Below are 23,775 nucleotides of genomic sequence, written 5' to 3' on the forward strand. Positions count from 1 at the left end.
AGTTGTTCTAACATGTAACTCCTTTGGAAGTACTACTCTGATTCAGTTATCCACTCATCTTTTCCACCTGCTATATTAGATCTGGTTGTAATTTAATTTTATTTCTACATTGTATTTAAGCAGGTTTGCTTACTGAAGGAATTACATGTGTAATGCACAGGTTCAATAAGATAAATGTGTTACTAGGCTTATGATACCAGAATTTCAAACTTCGATATGAGACAAAGAAAATTATTGAAATTCAACACCATTTTCGATACTCAATTTGATATCTATAATGTACCTCATTAGAAAATGTATTTAAATTAATTTGCATTCTATATACATAAAAAAAATGTACATTGATAAAAACAAAAAACAGAAATATTAGTTACATGCAAATGCTTCAAGTAGTGCAGTATTTTGTAAAAGATTAAAGTTCTGTACTTGAGTTTAAATCCTGTAAAGAAAATAAGTAGTGTTACGAAGGTAGCACAATAAAATGTTACAAATGCCATTAAATGTTAATTGAACAAGTATTGTCAACTTTTGTAAACGGGTTATGTAAAAAACATTAAAACAAGTGTTACATAAACATTCCAGTTTAAACTATCATGTGGTCTTCAGTAAACAGTTGTTCAAACGTAACACACAGCACTTCGCAAAAAAGCAAACCGTGCACATAGCATTTTTAAAGTCAACATGCTTTTCAATGAGGCCATGGTGTGCTTTTGTTGGGCTGCAAATGAGTCATGATGTGCTAAATAAATACACTGTGAAGCACAGCTGGAAGTATATGAGCACACAGAGGAGTAGTGCCCTTGTTTATGCAAATTGAGCACTGAAAAGTTATAGCACTTTACATTATATAGTAAACTAGCTGTCCCCAGCAACTCCGCCTGCGTAGTAGTGAAACAGGACAGTGAGGAGGGCCCTGTCCCCTACTCCTGACATCACGCATTCTCCTCCCCTCCCCTCGGCCCACAGCCTCTGTCTCGGATTAGCGCAAGCAAACTATGCTTGTTCACGTGATGAGAGATGTTGCAAAATCAACCGGAATGTTCAGGCAAATTATAAGTGGAAAGCAAACAGACAGATGTTGGGTGTTTTATATATATATATATATATATATATATATATATATATATATATATATATATATATATATATATATATATATATATATATATATATATATGAAATGAGATGTGCTTAAATATTTTAAAATCACACGTCATAAAAGAATGTAATGTGCTGCGGGAGCACACTTCAGGGTTGGAGTTTAAAAATCAAGTGGGTGTTGGAGCCCTAGTGTTAAAGAGCATTGCCCTGAATGAACAGTGCAGAGTGAGACTGGCCAGCAGAAAAAAATATAATTGCTGTCCACGTTTAACCTGTAGAAAAAAAAATAAACACCACCACCCTCCAAACAAAACAGTTAACAGGTTAATACTTAGTAATGTGTCTGCAATCTAGAAATAAGATCCCACTCAAAATTCTTTGTATTGACTCACATTTCGGTCCTTTAAGTGTTTGACTAAATTGTTTGTATTAATCACTTTAGCTGATATTGTGTGGCAGCAAATCTTTGATACAGAATTAAAAGTGTCGTGATTTTTCTGTCCCCATTTGGTACGAAGCTGAAATAGGTCTAGATACCAGTCCAGTTACCATCTTAGACAATTGAAGGTGTTGATGAAGACTCTGATGCTGCTGTAGTTGTCTTGTTAACACTTGAGTGGGTGGTGCAAATGAGGCAGTGACTCAACCCATGGTGAACTGGAAGTGAAATTGTAATGTGGGCTGTATAATCTATGCTATGACAATTGAAGATGCTATGAGTATTGAAGTATATTTAATAATCTTAAAATAAATACTTATTGATATTTTGATACTTTTGATAGCCCTAGAGCATACAGAGCTATGTTTATAATTCTTGATGATCTGTTCAGTTACAAAAAAAAGTTAAACTGTATTTATTAGCATCCTTTCTTTGAAAGCTAGTCATTCGATTGTCTAAGCTGTTTTGGTATCAGAATGATGAATTTCTAAATTCAACCTTTTTTGGGGGGGTGGGGTTTCCTTTTTGTAGGGAGTGTGGTCTACATTGCCAGTAAATGAGAAAAAACTAAATGCAGCATTTAGATCAGCCAGAAGTGTCATTTTGATATTTTCAGTGAGAGAAAGTGGAATGTTTCAAGGTAAGGTGTCAATTTAATCAATGAACTTTTTTATTTTTTATTTTTTTAAGCTTATTTTAGTAACCTCTCCCTCCATTCTCCATTTCAAGGTTTTGCTAGGCTTTCGTCAGAATCTCATCATGGGGGATCACCGATACACTGGGTTTTGCCACAAGGAATGAATGCAAAAATGCTTGGTGGGGTATTCAGGATTGATTGGATTTGCAGGTAGAGAATTACTTTTATGATTATATTTTGGTAAGTCAGTTTGCTGATGCCTTCACTGGCAGCTCATATAAATGTTTTGTTTTAAAGGATATTTTCATTTTGTGTTAATATTTGTGTCTTTGCCTTATTGCAGAAGAGAGTTACCTTTTACAAAATCTGCACACCTCTCAAATCCATGGAATGAACATAAACCTGTGAAGATTGGACGAGATGGCCAGGTGAGAGTCCTTTAGTTAACTATTTATAATGTTTGAGTAATAAGATTTTGAGTTTTTTGCTGTCTGAAAATCCGCTTTCAAACCATTTTTCATAAAACATTTAAGTGCACTTTCAAGTTTATGTGTTAATGCTTTATTTATATGTTGATAGCCATACAAAACTAACAAACACATGCCAATTTCCTGTTGACTCTTGACTTGTACAATATGTTGTAATATCACAAAGGATTTTTCTTTTAAAACTTCTTTAACTACTATTTTTTATCTTTTTATTACTGAAAAAAATTAAAAGGTCTTTGTTTCATGGTGTACATTTTTATCTAAGCTCATTCATATTAATAAAAATATTAGAATTATGAAGTTGTATTCCAAATTATGGAAATGTGTAGTGGTCACACTTACTGCCTCCCAGTTCTGCAGACTTGGTTTTAATAGTTGCCATTGCCATTGTTTTTTTTTTTAATTGAACTGGTCTGTCTGTCTGTCTGTCTGTCTCTGGGTTCTGTGGTTTCCTCATTTCATTCTAAAAATGTTTGTTAGATAAATCATCCCATTTTGACTGTGATTGAATGTCTAGTTTGACTTGTGTGCTTTTCTCCTGTTTGATGGAGCTGAGGGAAAAAAAACGCATATAAACACCTTTTTTATGATGTTTTATATGTTAACAGTTTTTAGTAATATAAGGTGTTATATCTAGTACATGGTTAATATAATGTTGTATACATACTGTAGGTAGAATATTATATGATACTGCTAGAAAAGCAATAAGCCTCCAATATCATTGGTTTGATGATTAAGTACTTTTACTAAGCACAGTTTGAGTCTGTAATTCTACCACCATTTTAGATGAAATACAATTTCAGGTTAGTTAAGCAGCATGTGTTGTTCAATATGCAAGACTGCATCTCTGTTGGTCAAACATCAGTTCCTTTTTTTTTTTTTTTAAACAAATATCTCATTCTTTGATACTAGAGGGAAATCAGTTAATGGGTGTAGTTGGTGTTTTACAATGGATTGATAGGTACTATTACTCTTTTAATAGCATATTGGATAATAACATTGTTCTTGTAGTATGTATTTTAAAGTGTCAGATACTGTCAACACCTATAGTTACTCTTTTTTGGTATCGGCTTCCAAAGTGGGCAGAACATTTCTTAATCTTGTCCATTCTTTTAATTTTGCTTAAAATGTGCTATATTAGCAGGATTAAACATACCTTATGATTTGTCAGAAGATGAAATGAAGCATAATGAATAGCATTTTTTGGAAAGGTTCCGATTTACATATATAACCATCACATTCTATACTTGACTGATTTGTTTTCATGTGTGAATTCCATGCAGATACTGATATTTTATTTTGATTCTTTGTCTTTATTTAAAGGAGATAGAACCAGAATGTGGAACACAACTTTGCCTTTTGTTTCCTCCTGATGAAAATATTGACTTGTATCAGGTGATTCACAAAATGCGTCACAAGAGGAGGATGCATTCTCAGCCACGATCAAGGGGACGTCCAACTCGCAGAGAACCTGGTCGGGATGTGGGAAGGTTAGAAACGTTCTTTGGACTGCTAGTAGGCACTCTTGTTGGAGTAACATGATGGAACTTTTTATGATTCATCATCCCAGTGCTGTCTTCAGAAGAAGAGAAGGAATGAAATCCTCAAATCAAGCTGCACAGACGACATGTAGCTTCATTGGGGATTACACAGCAGTGATTTAATTTTGAATTTTATTTTTTTTTTTTTTTTTTTTTAAGAAAACCTGAATTCAGGAAGGAGATCTTGTATGTAAGTGGTACAATTTCTAAGTTGATTGAGGATTTAAGCAAGGTTGGCTACAGTTATAGGAAATCACCCTTTCTTCCCCCAGAAATTTTAAGCAGGTGTAAGCAGTGCATGTTTCCTTTACTAGATATATTTTGCCACTTTAGAACCTTTGTTTTAATATCTTGCAAAAGCCTTTTCTTTCAGGTGTATCCCTGTGGATAAACCTTATCAAATATGGGACTTTTTTAAAGAAGCCATAATAATTTTGCAGAAGATGATGCCTCACTTTTCAGGGGGAGAATAATATAAAAAAAATATTTTTCCAAGAGGAGCATTTTTGCGGGACCTTCTGAATTTTGTCTTCATGGTGCATTTGACCAATGAAAAAAATCATTTACTAACCCAAAGTAAAGTAAAATAAAAGTAGCCGAGAAAAGAATGCAGATGTCCTCCTGCTGAGCTGCTGGAAAAAGATAGGCCAGTTTGAAAAGGTGAATCTGTGGCTACTGGGAAACTCGGCAGCAAACCAAAGCCGGGCTCATTCTGTGTCTGTTTGCAGTCTTTCTTGTTGTCTGCAGCAGTGCAGAAGTATGGACCACTTTATGATTTCAGATATCAACTTCTTTGTGCTGCTTTATCCGAACTCTGTGTTCGCGGCATTGTGTTGGGAATAAAAGGGTGTTTTTAAGATTGTTCCCAAAGTAAAGATAAAAAGGAAAGAGAGCAATATGGCAATGAACTGAAATATGAATGCTGTTTTAAAGCATTCTCCATGCCTGCATAGAAGGAAATTTAATGGTTTATGCTACCCGCTTCTCAAAAGGACTTTGGATATTTTGTGTTGTCAGAAGCCCATGTTATGGTAGGTAGGAAACAAAATCCTTGGAGTTTCCCTTTCCTTGATCTAAAGGACTTTACACATATAAGGTAGCAGGACCCCTGGCAGCTCTTTTTCCCCACCCCCTCCTCCTGTTAAGGCTTATATGGACTGAGAACCCAGCTGAAGGTGTGAGCCATGGGGATACACGGTGCTGTTTATAAATGGAATTGCCCTTGCTTTTTGTTTGCAATGGACTGTTTAAAAAAAAAAAAAACAAAACAATGCCAATGCTGCCAAAATGCCATACCAACTCTGCCTGCCAGGCTCTCCTTTATGTTCTTGGCTTTAGAACGTAAAATCTTTAGTTGGACTTTTTATATGAACTTTACTGTCATAATTAATGCCATCGTTTACAGTCTCAAAACTACAAGAAAAGCGGTATGTCACTACTTTAACCAGATTTTTGAACTTGATTTAAGTTAAGTTAAACTTTTTTTTTGTTAATGAGTTAGTCTTTTGTAAAACAAAATGATAACTAAAGTGTTGATTAAGTACAATACTTGATTATAGTAGGTTTAGACACAAAAAAGATGTGACACTTGTATTGATTATGTGTGAGTATTCAGAAATGGGGTGTTTGTGGACTACGGTGGTGTTAATCTAGAGAGAATATGGTGAGTGATATGTTATATGGTTAAGCATACTGTATATGTGTGTATGTATATAAAAATGAGGGAGAGAGAAGATACTTTAGTGAAAGTTTAAAACAAAATACTTTAAGAATTGTGAGGCAATCATGCATTTTTATTGATTTTTTTTTTACATAATAGGCCGTATGCCTTATCTTGTCATAATGTGTTTTTATTACAGTGTCTCATTTTATGCATTTCTAAATGTCCTTTTTAGCTTTAGATAGTATTTATTCTGCTTCACTTCTCATCATTAACAAGGCTCTTAGAATAGGTTTTCTATAAAATTATCATATATGTTAGCCTGAGCCCTTCTCTTCGTAAAACTTAATACCTTTCAGCCATGGGTGCTGTTAAAAGATAAAAAGAAAAATCTCATAAAAGGTTCATCACTTCACAACACATTTCCTTTATTGAAATTAACATTTGATTTTTTTGGGTTGAAAAATTATTAATTCTTGTGTTGAAGTACACAGGTTGATATTCTGTATTCATTTAATTGTGTTAAATCTATTGTTGTTTAATAAACTATTTAATTTACATAGGCGTCGGCCAGAGGAATATGACATGCACAGCAGAAAAAGACCAAGGATTGACTATCAACCAGAATTTCCTCAGAGACCAGGTTATTATTTAGATCTGAATAGTTTCATTAAAAGTTAAAGATTTAGTTGAAAAATTGTTATAATCTAGAGTAAAAAGAGTGATCCGAAAATGTTCTGGTCTCTACTGAGAAACAAGTTGGGTCGTTAGGGTTCATAATGGGGACTGAGGCCATCATTTGTATTAGTGCCATTTACCAAGTTTGAATATATTATAGCAGTGTGTAGGGAAAAAATGACTTTTTTTGCATATTTGTAGCTGATTTGAAAGTATTTTTGGTTATGCCTTAAACAGAACTAGAACTAAATTATTGTTCCCTTCTACTGATATTTTTTTTATTTTAACAAAGTAATTTTTTGTCAAGCTTGACTCATTTTTCTGAGTTGGGGCAAATACAAGTACTGCTAAGACCTTTTCACTGATTAAGTAACTTGGTGGACTTTTGGTAAGTTATTGCAAATATGTTCCAAATCAAACACATTTAAAAAAGGGTTATTGATAATTATCATTCAGAAAGGATTACATCCAAAAAACAAGGGTTTGTTTAAAAAATAAAAAAAAAAAGCTATCAATTTTAAAACCTCATTAGTGCTTAAGTGATGTTTCCCTTTCGGCCTATCCCCTAAAGTGGATATGGAAGGCTTCCCGCTCCTGTCCTTTCTGTATATTAATGTACTTTTTTTTTTTTTTTCTTGTGTAGACATATTAAAATGTTCTTGTGGAATTGGGAATTTTAATACTACTATAGCAAGCTCTTCTTCACTATCATTTTGTTAATTGTTTGAAGTAGCATATAGTCAGACAAAGCAAACACTTTCATTAAAAAACTTCTAACTGCAACTCTGCCTATAAGCATTTCTATCTTTCAGAATATTCTTAGAAAGGTTTACATAGGAGTGTAAGTGTGAGCAAAATTTAATAAAGCAATTTAAAAAAAGAACCAATCCTAAATTGTATATCAAAGAAATGTTCAATGCTTAATTATCTTTTACTATTTCTTCTGATTTGCAAACCTTTGGCAGTTGCTTCCGACTTTTTCTGTAATTCTAGCAAAATTATGTATCTGTAATGCTGCCAGTACTATTGATCTTTTCTTAATTTTTAAAATTTGTAAAAAGGTATGATTGTGACCGTATCCAGTTTTTGCTGCTGCTTTCCAGTGCATAAAAGTGGATGGATGAATATTTTATTATACGGGGCTGTCTTTAAATAAAAAAAAAATACAAATTTGAATATGATTACTTATTATTTACCTGATACCTTTATTCAAGGCAACTTACATTTGAGATGCAGTTGGTTGCATTTCGTATGTCTTTCTTATTGGGACACAGGAAAGCAAAGTGACTTACTTATGGTCACACTGTCAGTAGTGGGGTTTGACCCTCAACCACAGGGTTTGAAATCCATAGTATCCAACTATGCCAGTGGGTTGTTGAAGGAGTGATTGAAAATCTTTAGTGGAAAGAATTTTCTGAAGCTTTAAAGGGAATTGATTTGCTCTCTTAAAGGAGGGCATTCCTTTAAAGGCAGCTTTCTATTAGATGCAGTACACAGTGAAAGTTGAAATAACTAGGACAAAGGATCTGCAGTGGAAAATGCCCTAAAAGAATATAAAGAAAATTCAGTCTCCCTTTCCTAAAAATTAATATACTGTAACAATGGGAAGACATTGTTTTGTCCAGGTCCAAGAGAAAGAATCTTTAAGAGACAGTATTTTTTTTTTTTTTGAATTTGCAGATATTTTGTCATGATTTTTATTTACCAACACCATGCAGATGTATAGCAGATATGCACATGTCAAGTGTTTGAAAATGGAGCAGTATTGCAGTTGTTTGAATATACCAACAGGTACCCACCAGTGTTATTTATATAAGGCTGCAAGGTGTCAGTTGTGTATCACTGGGTAAGTGGCATACCCTTTTTATATAGTGGGTCGAGGGAAAATACCTGTCATCGATGCCCATTCTTGGTTTGTCGTTCAATACATTTAAAAAGAGATTGAAGCGGCTGTATGTGTACTGATTACCGAATATCTGCTCTGCAGTGTTAAAGTTGTTGCAAACCTTAATTTAGGGTGTACTTACACTGACAATTTGTTCCATGCTCGAGCACGTTTGTCCGTATATAACCCCACAACCCTAGTACGTTTGACTAGTGTGATCATTTTGTTGCAGGCCAACTGTACTGTGTTCTAGGCCCACTTAGAAGCGATGGGCCCAAGCACCGTTCAGTAGCATTCAGGAACAGTGTGATAGCTAAACGTGCCCGAGCATGGTAAACAGACATGACATCAATGATGCTACATCATTCTGATTTCATTCAATATCTTTAGAGTTAAAAGTAGGTTTTTATTCTCGCCTTACACATGAACGTGAATTGTACTTGGCAAGAAACACGGCAAATTCTTCCCATAACATCATTTGTTGCCGTAAAAATCTTCTTGTACATGAAGCACAATTAACAGCAAGTTGCTGTGCTGCAAACTCAATATATCTGTAAGAAGGCAGAGCGTTATCCTGCCCAACACGACCCCAAAACAACCACAAAATAAGTAAAATCATTTTGACATGCATGCTGTCACCTTGTTCAGGTCTTTTTTTTTTTTGCTTTACTTGAAGTCACATGCTCATGACGTAAATGTGCTTGGGTCCAGAACATTAAGCGCAGTGTGAATGCAGTCCAGTGGTTGGTGCAGTCACGCTTGGTCATACTTTACATTATTAAAATGAGTGGCCCATTCAAGAGGGTTGTCAGAATGGTGTTTTAAGTGAGTCATTTTAGAAACAGTAGTGTCATTTTGCCGATGTCTTTGGAGTAAATTTTTCTTTCAGCAATTGCCCGACTATAATTAACTGGTTTACTGCTTTTCCTTTAAAATAACCACACTCTAGAGACAAGAAACTGGTGTAAATCATGAACATCCTTTAGGTGCTTTGTCTATGATAATTCTACTTATAATTACCTGTGATTTTGAAAGTAGTTTGGTTGATGTAGTAAACAGTGCATGTGACATGAATAACATTTGTTCTTTACAGTATGGTTATAGAGGACCCTGCCTTCTGAAATGATTGGTACCAAGGCAGATTGCCTGCCCAGTTCTTAAAAGGATGTTTCTCATCTAAGCCAGGAATATAAAAATACACTTGCAACCTTCATGTATACTTCCAGACAACCCTGCAGTTAAAACCTACCACTAATGTGCAGAAAAAAATTTGGTGCTAAGGTGTTGGGCCATGGTGTGCGCCAAAACAATACACTTTGGCAAAGCAAATGTTTCAAACTGTGCGTAAGGAAAATGATGGCCATTCTTTTTTCCCCAGTGGTATTTGTAGTCACATTTCCTAGAGCTGCTTTTCTTTTTTGCATTAGCACACACACAAATTAGAATTGATGGATTAGCATTTCAGTGGTTACCCATAGCTGCTGATGTCTTTCTGTTTGACTTTTATGAAATATCCTATTGTTGTTCTTAGTGAGAGTGAAGCTCCTCCTAAGACATGCCTCAACAATCGCTAAAATTTCTGTGCAATTACCTATGTGTAAGTGAATATTAATTGCTTTAATTAACACAATTAAAATACCTATATAGAAGCAGGTGTTACCTGGTATTTTTAGTAACATTTAGGCTTATGGTTTATTGAACATAAAGTATAATAAAATAAATAACACGCTCTTGAAATATAATTTTTTAAGCTAATAAGTGTACCAAAACATGTATCCACAGTATACATGCAATAAACTAAAGCGCTTGTCATATTTTAAGTTCTAATAAGGTGTTTGTTTTATCAAAAAGATACAAGTCTAACATGCTTAACAACTTCATATATAAAATCGACACATTTGGCTCATAAGCTAACAAGCCTATTGTTATACTAAGCAGTGAGTGCAATTCTTTGTTTTTTTTTTAATTAGAAATGTGACCTGCCGTCATAAACACAACTTGCTTTTAATTCCCACAGTCCATTAAGGAGTGTCCATGTTGATTACAGGACAAAATGAAAAGGTCTGGACTTGTTCTCTTTTAATTTCTACTGAAGATAAATCTCCCTTTTCTTACACTCCAACTTTAGCTGGAAAACATACATATCTGCCATTCCTCTCCATACACAGGATAATTTTAATAGCTACAACACAATACATGAGCAGGAAATAAACAATCGTAAAAGATAATTTGCATAAGCAGCTGCTGGGGATTCTTCTGTGCAGTGACTATAAGATTGATAAGTACCCCTTATGAGGGCAAGCAGATATCTGCTGGACAGCCTCCCTTTGAGAAACGGCACATCAATCCCATAGTTCTTTCCAGTAAAGTCATGCCTGTGGCCTCAGCAATTTTTAAATGTTAACTAGATAGGCTAGTGTTTCTAAAGAAGCAATTGGTTAACTTTTAATACCACATACTGCTGTCCTTGTACAAAATTAATCCAAAAAACATTTTTTCTCATTACATAGTTAAACTTAAGCATAAAATACTGTATGCTGACTCATCCACTCCTACTGGGACAGTTTATAGTCGCCAGTCTGCCTAATATATGAATGGAAATTGACATGGATGGTCTAAGAACATGGATAAAAACTAAAAAAAAAAAACTTTAATAGTTCTTCATATTCGCTGATGTCTGAATATTAAATTTAAACTAGTTTTTTTTTTTTTGATACATTTTATACTGATATACTACTGTTACTATTAAAAGTTTAAAATAATTATTATATTTGGTAAAATGCATTGATCAACTGATTGTCTCAGCCCTAAGTATAATAATTCTAGGATGAGTAGGAAATGAAGGTCAAAATACCAGTTATGCAGCACTGCTAAATTTAGCTTAGTATATTTACCATAATTGGACAGTTTGTTTATATTGTTGTAATGTTAAGTTTAGTTATTTAAGGTTAGCTTGTATTAATGTGAAAGGATATTAATAACATAAGCTGACTATGGTAAATGTACATTGTTTTAACATGTGAAGCTGTTAGTTATTACTTTAATCTTTGTCTTCTACTTCATTAAGGTAGGTGTCCTCTGTGTCTAACTTTTTTTCCCCCTTCCCTCTGTTCTTGACATTTTTAGATACACTTTTAACAAGTAACTTCATTCCCAACAGACGATTTTCTGGAGTTAGACGTGATGTGTTTCTTAATGGGGTAAGTTTATTTAGAAGATTTTGAACTGTTAACAATAAAAACTTGATATACTATGGGACCTTGTTTAATGCCTCTTTTGGTTAACGTTCTTGAATTGATCAATTTAAATTTTATTTTTTAAAAGTACCAGCTGCAGCATTCAGATCGTATCATAATGTTTATATCAAATCACATTGCGCAAGATAAAGAAATTCATTTTAATACCTTCCTTCTTGGTTGTACAAGCAACCTTCTTGTGTTTAACAATGGGGTCAGTATGCACTGAAGTACACAAACCCTTTCCCTAAAAGAAAGAATACGTCTTTTTGAATATGTAATAAAGCCCATCACACAAGCGCATTAGTAATAAAAATAGTAATAATGACGGGGAGGGAGGGATACACTACATTTGAAGCAAGAGGAAAGAAGAAGCAGATAAAGGGTGCTTCACCACATTGTGAGCTGACTCATTTCATGAACCTTGTAAGTCTTGACTGGTGTATATTGTTTAGTGTTAGCCTGTGTGCTTGGAAAACATTTTGTGGGTTAATGCAGGAGAAAGTAAGAAAACCCTGCCGAGCCTACCCTTTCCTTTTTAGAGTCTTCCCTGCTGGCCACCCCTAACTGGAGCAGCAGCAGTTGATAAACCGGGCTCACTGGTGAGTGGCTGTCTATTTTATTAATTTATTTGCATGTTTTATATATTTGCACTAGCTTTATTTTGTGGTAATCAGTGTTGCAATAGGTAGTTTCTCCTGTTTTTATATAGTCTATTTAAACTTTTTTCCTGGTGGAAGAGTGTTAGGCATTAGCTTAATGCTTTTTGGTTAACGCTCTAATCACTGAAACCAATTAACTGCGCTAACCAAGGTCCCATAGTACTCACTCAAAATAGACTGATTTTTACTGAAAGTTTTGGAAGTTAAATTTGCGTATATGAAGATGCAGTCACACTCTTCATCATTTCTGTAGATTGGCAATCTACATTCTAAGATTAGAAGAGAGAAAAAGCTTAGTACAACCCTGCCAACCCAGATAACTATTAGATCCAAACTACCTAGAAAGACTTCAATCTTGACATATCAGGCAGTCTTAAAATATGACTGAACACTAAGAAAGGATCTTTAAAATAAATGGAATTATGGTTCAGCAGATAGTACAATCATTCAGTTCAAAATGTTTATTGCTTTTTTTTTTATTTCTTAAAAGACAACTCCAGCATTGTATCTTTTCAAGGCTGTATGCAGGAAAATCTGCACCTTCTATATTTTGGAAAGTGTATGTAGCCAAAATATTTACAGCGAGAGAAAATTATAACAAATCACTTGTGACATTGTTTCAAAGTGAGATTTAATATTCTAAGTATAATATTTTATACAGTGGTTTTATAATGCCAAAAAAGACACCTATTACAGTAGTCAATTATGTTTAAAGCAACTTGTTATGCATGTTTTTAAAAATTTGTGCTGTATACGTTTAAAATTAATTTCTTTTTCTCTTATAGTCTTACAATGATTATATGCGTGAATTCCATCATAACATTGGACCACCACCACCTTGGCAAGGAATGGCAAGTAGTTCCTTTTTCTATCAGTTTAAGTCCCCAATAATTATAGAATTGATAATGGAGCGTGCTTTCACATCATATTTTATTTTTACTTTTTTAATCTCATAATTTAATGAATGTTGATTGAATATTGATTACCTTAATTTAAATATAATTTAGATGCAAGTTTCTAGCTTAGCATGTGATGGGAAATTGCACTATACAGTATTTAAAAGACCAGTGCTTTCTCAACGTTTATTTCTGCTATGGACATATAGTGAGTTGTTTTTTTGAGCAGTAGCTGCCACACCCAGAGCTATGGAGGTGACAGAATATTAAACCAGGTCAGTACTGGTAATCTTTTTCATTCTGTGTTTGGTGTCTTTTTCCAATGCCATATTCCCCATTCAAATGTATAGACAGAATATGTTGAACCTCCACTTATCTCCATTAATGAGAATTTAGTCATCCGCATGCATTTGCTGCCATTTTAATTTTGATTTTATAATTTTTCACTTTGTTTTGTTTTATTAAAAATTTTTCAGCGATGGTATATTGAAATAAACCCCGAATGGAATTGCCTATTGAAGAATTCAGAATTAAAAAGTGCTACCAAGTGGTTTGCTAAGACAGTAGGAAATTAGGGACCTATTTCAAATCTAGACTTGATATTATTTTAGAACAGTTAAGTGGTTAGGATAGGTTAGCTTGGTTGGGCTGAATGGCCTGTTCTTGTCTAGATTGTTAGTGTTTTAATAATGAGCTCCCATGAACAGCTTGGTCACGTCACAATATTGTGGCATTCTAAGTATATTAAGATTTTTGCAGTCTGACCATTTGCTATTAATTTAAAATATACAAATTCATCACAATAGTATGTTAGGTCCTCATTCTATGGCATCAGAACACCTACTGTGAAATATCAGTACTAATAACCCAATAAAAACTAAATTCATACATGTAATGTCAGCTTGGTTGATTGTGTGCTGCACATCTGCTTAATCTGTTGCTGCAATGGTGTTGTCAGCAAACAAGCAATAGTTATGCAAAATAAGGATGAAATTCCTTATGTGGTAAAGGAAGATAACTCTACATAGCCTAAGTGTGGGGTTGACTATTTAAGCTTGAGCAATTTTCAGTGGCTTAGATTTTTAAACTACTTAGCTGTATCTTCCAAAGTAACATGTTTTATACACTGTTTCCTTAAAGTTTGGTGAAAGCTGCTGCCATTCGCTGACAGCAGGGCGTCTATGACTGATGGTCACTTAATGGCCAATGAAATCTACAGAATGAGTCATTGGAAAACGATGAGGCTTTGGTATTCTATCTCTGTTCTAGAAGGAAAAATTGACTGATGGCTGAAATGACCAGTGACATCCACAGATTCTGGAGCCAGCAGTGAGGGGTACTTGTACATGTGCACAAATACAGATCAATTCTTGTCTCTAAACTAATATTACCACTGCACAGTTTTAAATAATATTTAATAAATGTATTGGCAGCTGCATGCTAGCATGTGCATTGTGCACAAAGACTAGTGTGATGAAAATTAAAATTGCAAACATTAGATCAGTTTTCTTCTCATTTTCATTAAGTTTTAGTTTTCAGACATTTCTTCATTTACTTTTAGTTAACAAAATAATAAATTTTTTTAAATTAATGACATGTTTCACTTTAATTTTCGTTGACAAGAATAATACTGGCTGCAGCAGTATCCTAAGTTTACGCAGGACGTTTTAAAAGTAAAGTGGCAGTCATATGAGGAGGATTATTGGTTGTGCGAGAACAGAGGTGCAGGTTCTAGGGATGTGGCAGGATTTTGTGTGATCAATGGCAATGATCCTTCACACTCTAAACTTTGCTTTAACCTCACAGGAAAACTGCAGCACAAGTTAACTTTGTTCCCTGCAACCAAATAATTTCTGTGTTGTACAGTCCCTGACAAAAGTCTTGTTGCTTCTCTATTTTGTAGAAACTCCTGCTATTAACCTGACTTTTAATTAATCAACTGGTGTTAGAAATAGCTCATATGAAAAGCTAAAGCCCTCCCAAATGATGTTTAATGCACTGAAATAAATTAGTTTCACTGAAAAAAGATTTATCATTTAATCAAGACAGAAAGGTCAAATTTGGGCAAGACAAAAGTTTTGTCGCCTATACAGAAAATGAACAACTTTACTGCAAATCCAAAAATATGTCAGCAAATTAAGTAGTGGTGCTGTGAGATCCAAATTTAATATCTTGTATGACTTCCATGAGCTTTAAGGACCGCATCCATGCGGTTTGGCAAGGATTCATACAATTTATTGATGAAGTCATCAGGAATAGCAAAGAAAACAGTCTTGCATGCCTCCCAGAATTCATCAATATTCTTTGGTTTCGTCTTCCATGCTTCCTCTTTCATCCTACCCCACATATGCCCAATGATGATCATGTCTGGTGACTGAGCTGGCCAATCCTGGAGCATCTTGATCTTCTTTGCTTTAAGGAACTTTGATGTGGAGATGGAATTATCCGATGGAGCACCATCCTGCTGCAGAATTTGGCCTTTTTTATGGTTGGGAATATAAGAGGTAGCTAAGATTTCTTGGTATTTTAGACTATTGATGTTGCCTTCCACCCTGCAGATCCCTCGCATACCCCCATACTGCATGTAACCCCAGATCATGATTTTGCCTCCACCAAACTTCACTGTTTTCTGGGTAAATCTCGGCTCCATGAGGGTTCCAGTAGGTCTCCTGCAATATTTGCGGTGACTGTGGTGTAATTCAACAGAAGATTCATCTGAAAAATCCACCTTCTGCCACTTTTCCAGCGTCCATCCTTTTAGCAGGCTGTGGGCCTTGGCAAATGCCACACGGTTTTTCAATTGTCTTTTGTTTAGTGCTGGCTTATGGGCACTGATTCGACCATGGAGGCCATTTCGAGACAGAATCTGACAAACTGTTCTGGTTGACACAGGGACTTCAGGTGTCCAGGTCTCGTGGAAAATGGGCTGGCCTTGGATTTTCGAGCCAACAAACGGTCCTCTCGAGCAGTTGTCTTGCGGGGTCTTCCTGATCTGGGCTTGTCAAAAACGTCTCCAGTCTCTTCAAATCTTTTTTTTATCCTCTGAACTTGACGCTGAGACACATTGAAGGTGTTTGCCACATCAGCAGTGGATTTGGTCTTCAGCCTCTTGATAATCAACACTTTAGTCTCAGGGTGAAGGCATGTTTGTAGAGGTCTAGTTGCAGTTGATGTGAAGGTCTAGTGTACTGGGGTTCTTTTTATACACACCTGAGACCTAATTGATCCATTATTAGTCACAGGTGAAGCTCATCTGACAAGGCGATAACACTTCTGTCTTGCCAAAAATTGACTCAATGGGCTTTACCAAGCTGTGAATATTAGAATACTTTTTGTCAGTTTCGTTTTGCACTGAAACATTATTACAAAAGCTGATGGGATTAAAATGACCCATTTCTTGTAACAAAATCTTGATTAGAAATATATTTTAGCGGCACTTCAGGTCAATTTGTACACAAGCGACAAGACTTTTGTCAGGGACTGTAGTCATGAGTGCACTTTAAAGGCATTATGTGTTGAGTATAGAAATTTAAGTGTATTTGGGCTTAATCTTGAAATAAGAGAGATGAACACAGGAAAACACCTTTCTTCAGTGTGTATTAACTAAATGCCCAAACCACCTCAGCTCCTTTTGAATATACAGAAAGAAGTAGCTCCTTTACTCTGAAGCTTCCGTGTGTTGCGGAACTTCTCTCCATATTAGACTGAGCCCAGCAGTCTTGTGTGGGAACCTAATTTCATGTGTGTTTTTTTTTTGCACTCTCGTTCTCCCAGTCACCTCCCTGTGCTTGTTACAATTAGTGAAGATAATAGTTTAGATTAACTAGTAAATTGAAAGCATCATCTGAGACTTCTGCTTCACCACCAAGATGTCAGGTACAGCATCTATTAAATGATGCCGTTGAACCTGTTCCTTGTTCAGTTTTGCCTGCTGTATTTGAACCCCTCCATTTGTGGTAGCTGCTTCACCCATTACATTGAGAAAATAATCCACACAATTCTATGACAAGTCTGTGACTTCAGATTTGTTAAGTACAAATTGTCATCCCAGTGGAGTCTTATTCAGTGTGAACTGTTCCAGTGCACAGCAGGGGTCATAGTCTGATGAGACTAAACAGATAAACTTGTTAACAGCAGAGTTGCAACCCATATGTTGCCAAACTGGAAGCTCTCCCGTAACATTGGGTGTGTCTTAATATTCTACCTGAAATTCATAATGATGAAAGGAGTGAAGGTGCACATCAGCTGAAGTCTAAACACCATACTGCCAGAAGTATGCATGTCTGCAGGACTAACATCTTAGTTTAACTAGGTTGGGGGTTTATCGGTTGAATTCTTGTTTTATAAGTTTTACTTCCTTGATGCTCTTTAAAATCAGTGTAGAAAGTAATTTAGTTTTGAAGTTTTTTCTCTTTTATCTGTGTCATTTACACACTGATACTTCCTTGAAATAAAGAAAGAAACCTTGCTTCATGAGGTGTAATTTTGATTAATCCAGCTAAACAATGAGTTGATGGCCTTTGTCTTTCACACTGTGAAGGGTGATATATGAAATAAGCGTCTGCAAATCAAATAATGAAGACCAATGTTAAACCCATCCTTATTTCGTGATTTTCTTACATATGAGATCTAGATGGAAAGCTAAGCTAACGTGCAATGTAGTATTGAATTGGTATTAAAATTTTGACTTCAGCATCAATACCAGCTTTTGGACCCAAGTAAATGGCATTGAAGCAGATAACGGACTACTCCACATACACTAACTCACCAGTCTCACAACAGCTTCATCACTCTACCATACAGCCTCGCTGCACTCTTAAGTCAATACATGTAGATTTGGGGGTTCGCCGTGTAATCTCCGTGTCTGTATTAATATACATGAAACAGTGGGATGTAGCATGAGGGGATTAGTGTTTCATGAACCCCTTAGGCGAATCAAGGTGGATGTAATACAAATGGTTCATCATTAAAGGGTTGTGGGGAAGGGAGTGGTTTGGTGGCTAAGTTGCAAACATGCTAGTATACAACTGAGCATCATTCCACTACTGAAACTTGCAAATTGCTGGTACTGTAATGCTTTAAAAAGAAATTTCCTTCCCAGTACTGTTATACCAGGTAACTCAAAAATCAAGAAGTAAGGCCATCTTGAACATTGTGTGTAACATTGTGAACACCAAGTTAATGGTAAAGCACAGTTGTCAATAGGGGCTTTAGTTTAAACTTTTTACTCATGAGCATTTTTTCCTCTGGTCCGGTGAGAGACAGAACCCAAGTAAAATGACCACAAATAATCATTTTGTATTAGAAAAATATCAAGATTAAAGCCGTTTGACACATTTATCCCTTGCAGTTTTAATTTAAAGTTGAATGTATGGGAATCAAGATAAACTTGGGCTGTGTTTGTTCAGATAAGTCTGAAATGTCCAAATGTGAATTTCTCCAAAGATTGTCAAGAATTGGTTTTAAATTTAATGGTAAGTAATCTAAGAACTCTAAATGTGTTTTTCAGCCACCATATCCAGGAATGGAACAACCACCACATCATCCTTACTACCAGCATCACCAGCCGCCTCCTCAAACGCATCCTCCTTATTCTGGACACCATCCAGTGCCACATGATGCAAGATACAGAGATAAGCGAGTGGTAAGTGTGCCTTTGAGCTTATCAAAAAATACTTTTGTACACAAATCAGTTATTTATTTTTCTCTCTCTCTTGCAGTAGAATAACTTGGCTTGTCCTATAGTAAACTTCATTTTTTTATTGTATTACAATCAAATAGCATTCCATAAAAATAACTCAAGTTTTACAAAAAAAGGTTTGAAACAAATCAACCCCCACCTCCTCATTTCTTTCCTGGGTAATGGTTTTTATGTTTCCACTATCATTTGTTTTTCATTGTGTTGCCAGCAAATGAAAACCATTTTGATATATACAGGACCTAGGGTAGAGGTCTAGACTATGATTGAGAAATTACAGCAAAGATTGGATTACAGTTGTGAAAACACTGGATGCCTCTAGTCTTACACTCCTTTTGGCAAACAGTGAATTTACTAAAAGTTGTAAAAGTGGTTAGTTCTTTACCAGCATGGTGCCAGCACTCTGCGTTTAAGCTGGACACCCTGATATACGTATGGAGTGTGAACATTTCCCCAAACGAGTGTTCCTGCTACTTCTCCCATAAGCTTGTTTGTTAGGTTAAATGGAGTTCAAATTGGGAATGTGTGTGCACTAGTGGGTCCCGTGTTGGACTGTCTTGTGCCCAGTGCTGCTGAGAGAGGCCCCAGTCTACCATGACACTTAATTGATTTGAGTAGGTGTGAAAATCTTTTGCATTGCTGGCAGTAAGTCAGACTTGTTTCCGGTGTGGATTTTAAGCATCTCAAGAGTTTTAGTTATGAGTGAGGGAACTAGAGAGCAGGAGATCAATAGGTGGATCGAAGTAGCGCCTACAGTTATATGGATGTTTTACCTGGCAGGTCATGGTGAGGAGAGCGCTGAGCCGAAAGGCAAAGCTTTCGATTTTCCTGTTGATCTATGTTCCTACCCTCATCTCTGGCTTCAGGCTTTGGGTAGTGACTGAAAGAATTAGGCCATGGGTGTCTGGGCTCAGCCTTCAGGTTTGCTTGAAGAGTGAAAATGAAATAACATTTTTGTGAGACTTCGAGAGAGGATTTCTTCTAACTCATGTTTTTATGATTCCAGCATGACTATGACATGAGAGTGGACGATTTTCTAAGGCGTACTCAGGCTGTGGTGAGCGGACGCAGGAGTCGTCCCAGAGAAAGGGAACGAGATCGAGACCGTGACCGGCCACGTGACACACGTAGAGACAGAGAGCGTGACAGAGGCCGAGAAAGGGACCGGGACAGAGAACGAGAACGAGTACGGGACAGAGAGCGTGAAAAGGAGCGGGGTCGGTATCGAAGATAATCACCTGCAAAATTTGGAAACATTTGTTTACACTAGTGAGACCTTACTCTGAAGTTACCCTTTTAAAAATAAAAGTGAAGTAATGTTTTTGTTCTCATGTTACAATGTGTATGATACTTTTGCCCACGTATGTCTAATGCATGCAGTATAACAAAAACTGGAGGAGGTAACCAAAAAGAGAAATCTGGATCTTTTGTTTTAAATGTGGTAAAGAACGGTTGAGGTGAATAAAATGTATGTAAATATTTTTTATATTCTGTTAATTTTAATCATTTTTCTAGTTAAGTGTTTTTCTCTTTAATTTAGTTTTGTCCATACTGAAAACAGCAGAATGCTCCCATTTATTCAAACACATCTTTGATGATAGTAATTGCACACCTTTAAGTTTAAATTTTGCTGCTAGTCAAAGATGTACCTGTACAGTATGACAAAGGCAGTGTTGTAGAAAGCTTTTTTTAAGTTGTAGTTATCTATGATTTTGCCAGTGTTAAATTAAAATATTAACACTCTATTGCCATATTGCCCAGTTAATAGCATCCTCAATTTTGTCAGATCATTGGTACATAACTTTAGCCCCAAACACGTATACGTCTTGCAGAGTTGTGCTTTAGCAAGAAAAAAAATTGAAGTATCTTTTTAGTGATACGTTTTGTACCTAAATAAAAAGCAAAAGAGTCAGTTCTGTGTTTGTCTTTGTGCTTTTTTTTTCCTTTCAAAGAAACAAAGAAGATGGGTGTGCGTTTTAAGATAAGGTATGCAATACTCACTGATCATGGAACCTGAGAGCGGCGATGTGGACATGAAAGTGGGAATGTAACTGTGCCCCATACACATAGCAGTTATGTTTATAGGATTATTAATGTTATTTTAGCCACCACTACTGGGTATGTAACAAACAAAATAATCATATTTAGGTATTCATTTAATCTTGATGGTTTGTCAAAGCTGTAGGTCTAGGTTACTCCTGGGGACACCCGTGTATTGTTCATGCTAAAGCCAGTAAGTCCCTAATGTGGAGTAGTGAGGAAGTGATGGGCTGTAACAGTGCTTAAATGGATAGACTGTGTGCATGAGTTTTTATTTCAATGTGTGTGTGTGTGTTACACAAGTATGCCAGTCTGTAACAAACTTGTTCTCGAGTCCTACACCTCGGTCTGAGAATGTCATCAGTTAAGATGTTAAAGCTCTAGGAGCAAGATAATCTTGTATTTGTGTAATTGTGGGCACTCTCATCAAGCACTTCACAGAGGTTGTCACCACTGGGTCTCTGGGGCACAAACTCTGGTCTACACCCCACGTGAAGTTTTTAAAAGAAGTCCTTGGAGGGCTTCTAACACTTTAGATGCACTGGGTTGGTTGGAAGATGCTGGGCATCAGCATTCATTTATAGTTCACCTCTCTGCTATGCTCCACCATCTGGAATGGGTAAAGGTTTTGAGCAGAAGATGAACTGGCCACCAAAAGTCATAACGTTTGAAGATGATGCATTTCAGCATTTTATGAGATTAGTGTATTGTTTTTGTTTTGTACAGTTGTACGGTGAAAACATTTGCATGCCACTGGATGAATTTAGAAAAACATTCACTAGTTCTAAGAAAACCTTTTCTTGTAACTTTGCATGTACCGTAGAAAGGTCTTGGTATGCTTAGAGAATACCAGGGCAGAACCAGTAAAGAAACCCAAGCTTAGAGGCTTCCATGTCCTTTTTTAATGTACAGGCAAAAAAAAGAAAAACAAAACAACTAATTAGTATAAGCCACCCTACTTCAGGGTGTTCATAATAGATGGAATGACTTACTTCATGACAAACAGGAATAGTTGGGTCAAATGTTCAAAATGTTAAACCGTATCCTTCAATTTAAATATTTGTAATTGTATTGGGAATATGATATTTTCTCCCTCTGATGGTGGTCAATAGGGGATTAGATCCCTAGTAAGTTATCAAAAGAAAAGAAAAAAAAACATTTCTAGTCATGACCTTGAAATAGTCTTAAATGGCATTTCTCAACCGGCTTGAAACCCCTGCCCCGACTAACGGCTCTGACCGGCGCACTTGATTATCAATAGCAGCAGATGGATCACGGCTGATTCTGGACGACTTCTCTAACTCGCCACTAAGCTTTCATGGTTATATTAAATTCATGGAAGGGGGGGACCCCACATGATTGTTTGAAATTTGTCATCTATAATCTTCTGAGAGTGGCTCTTAGATGGCTAGGACAGCTGATAAAGAATCAAATATAATAAGTACCATAATTGCATGAAACAGCACTCCATATATTAACGATCTGCGTATTTTAGTGATAAGGAGTAACTTTCACCCCTTGTAGCCCATTGGGCGTGTGCCACTGGGGTCGCTTGATGATGCATGGACAACTTCAACTTCTGATCATTTGTGCTGTTGGTGTCTTCAGCTTAAATGGTGGTGTCATGGCACAAAAAAAGCCTGACATCTTCCATACTCGACAACAACACAAGTAGAATGGCATGTCATATGTGTCTTCTCATATTGGCGAGTCGCTGGAAAAAGACAAACTGAAGTGATTTCAGACGTTCAGAAGTAATTCTTACAAACACAAAATGTTTAGCCTAGTCCAGGGCTACAGCTGAGATGGTAGAAGGCTCTAGAACAGGGGTTTTCAAACTCGGTCTTGGGGACCCTCTGTGGCTGCAGGTTTTTGTTAATCAGCATCTGTTTTTAATTGGACTCCTGGGCTAATTAAGTGAAATGTCTTTTGGAAACAATATAGGATTTAAAAAACTAAGTTTGATTTTTTATATAATAGGGGGCTTTGCTTGCCAACCCCCTGGCCTGCAGTACACACCAGCCACTTTCCATCTCTACCACTCGCATATGTGGATTTCACTTTCATCAAACAACGAATCTTTTAATTCTGGCGGATACACCTCTTCATTGGGAAGAAACTGCTTTTCCCTGATGGTGACACGAATTAGATGATACACAAGTCTCTTTGAGTTAAAGTTTAAATCCGAACAATATATTCAATCTTTTTTCGTTGTTCCCTTATTTCACAGAGAATTAATTTCCATTTGTTTGCACTAATGCGATCTTTACTGTAATTTTTTTGAGACTTTCAAATTTTCGTACTTCCATTTTCTGTAACTGACTCTGCATGTGTACCGCGCCGATGTTTTTGAATTTTTTACGACATTCTACTTTGTCATCCACTCTTTGTCTTTGGTTAAATCTCTTGGCACAAAGACACGTCTCGTGGGATATGAAAGTGTCTCTCTGTGAAAGTCGTGTCTCGTCCCAGGATTTTTTTTATTGTACATTTATATATTTATATAGCACTTCTAAATGTCTTATACATGTAAAAATTGTGCTGCTATTTTCTGAATGTAGAATAAGAGAAGAGAGAAATCCCAGCTAACTGAATGAGATCAGTGTTCAAATTGGTGGTTGTCACTGATTATGAGACTGGCTGGAACAAAAACCTGCAGCCAAAGCGGGTCCCCAGGACTGAGTTTGAGAACACAAGTCATGCCAAGCTAGAATTGGTCAAAAGGCCTGAACGTGACCGGGAAGTTGGTGTGTTAGTTGTGCAGGAAAAAATGGAATTGAGAGATGACATGGGAAGTCAGAATTAACACAGACC

The 23,775-nt window shown here is 36.1% G+C and overlaps 1 protein-coding gene across 4 annotated transcripts in view; it reads left to right on the forward strand.

Annotated features, from left to right (window-relative positions):
* The window catches only part of ythdc1 (YTH domain containing 1), a 45,956-nt gene extending 25,123 nt beyond the window's left edge, over positions 1-20,833 (forward strand). For 2 of the 4 annotated variants that reach the window (XM_039759522.1, XM_039759525.1), the window contains 10 exons: positions 2,072-2,180; positions 2,270-2,387; positions 2,521-2,605; positions 3,989-4,155; positions 6,430-6,509; positions 11,556-11,629; positions 12,208-12,267; positions 13,113-13,178; positions 18,733-18,867; positions 19,928-20,833. In XM_039759522.1, the coding sequence (XP_039615456.1) occupies positions 2,072-2,180; positions 2,270-2,387; positions 2,521-2,605; positions 3,989-4,155; positions 6,430-6,509; positions 11,556-11,629; positions 12,208-12,267; positions 13,113-13,178; positions 18,733-18,867; positions 19,928-20,155 (1,122 nt within the window). In that variant the 3' untranslated portion in view covers positions 20,156-20,833. The remainder of the gene's footprint in view (positions 1-2,071; positions 2,181-2,269; positions 2,388-2,520; positions 2,606-3,988; positions 4,156-6,429; positions 6,510-11,555; positions 11,630-12,207; positions 12,268-13,112; positions 13,179-18,732; positions 18,868-19,927) is intronic. The other 2 variants (XM_039759523.1, XM_039759526.1) reach the window with 1 other exon arrangement.
* The last annotated feature ends 2,942 nt before the right edge of the window (positions 20,834-23,775 follow it).

The sequence above is a fragment of the Polypterus senegalus genome, chromosome 7 (assembly GCF_016835505.1).
Source record: "Polypterus senegalus isolate Bchr_013 chromosome 7, ASM1683550v1, whole genome shotgun sequence".
Classification (NCBI taxonomy): Eukaryota; Metazoa; Chordata; class Cladistia; order Polypteriformes; family Polypteridae; genus Polypterus; species Polypterus senegalus.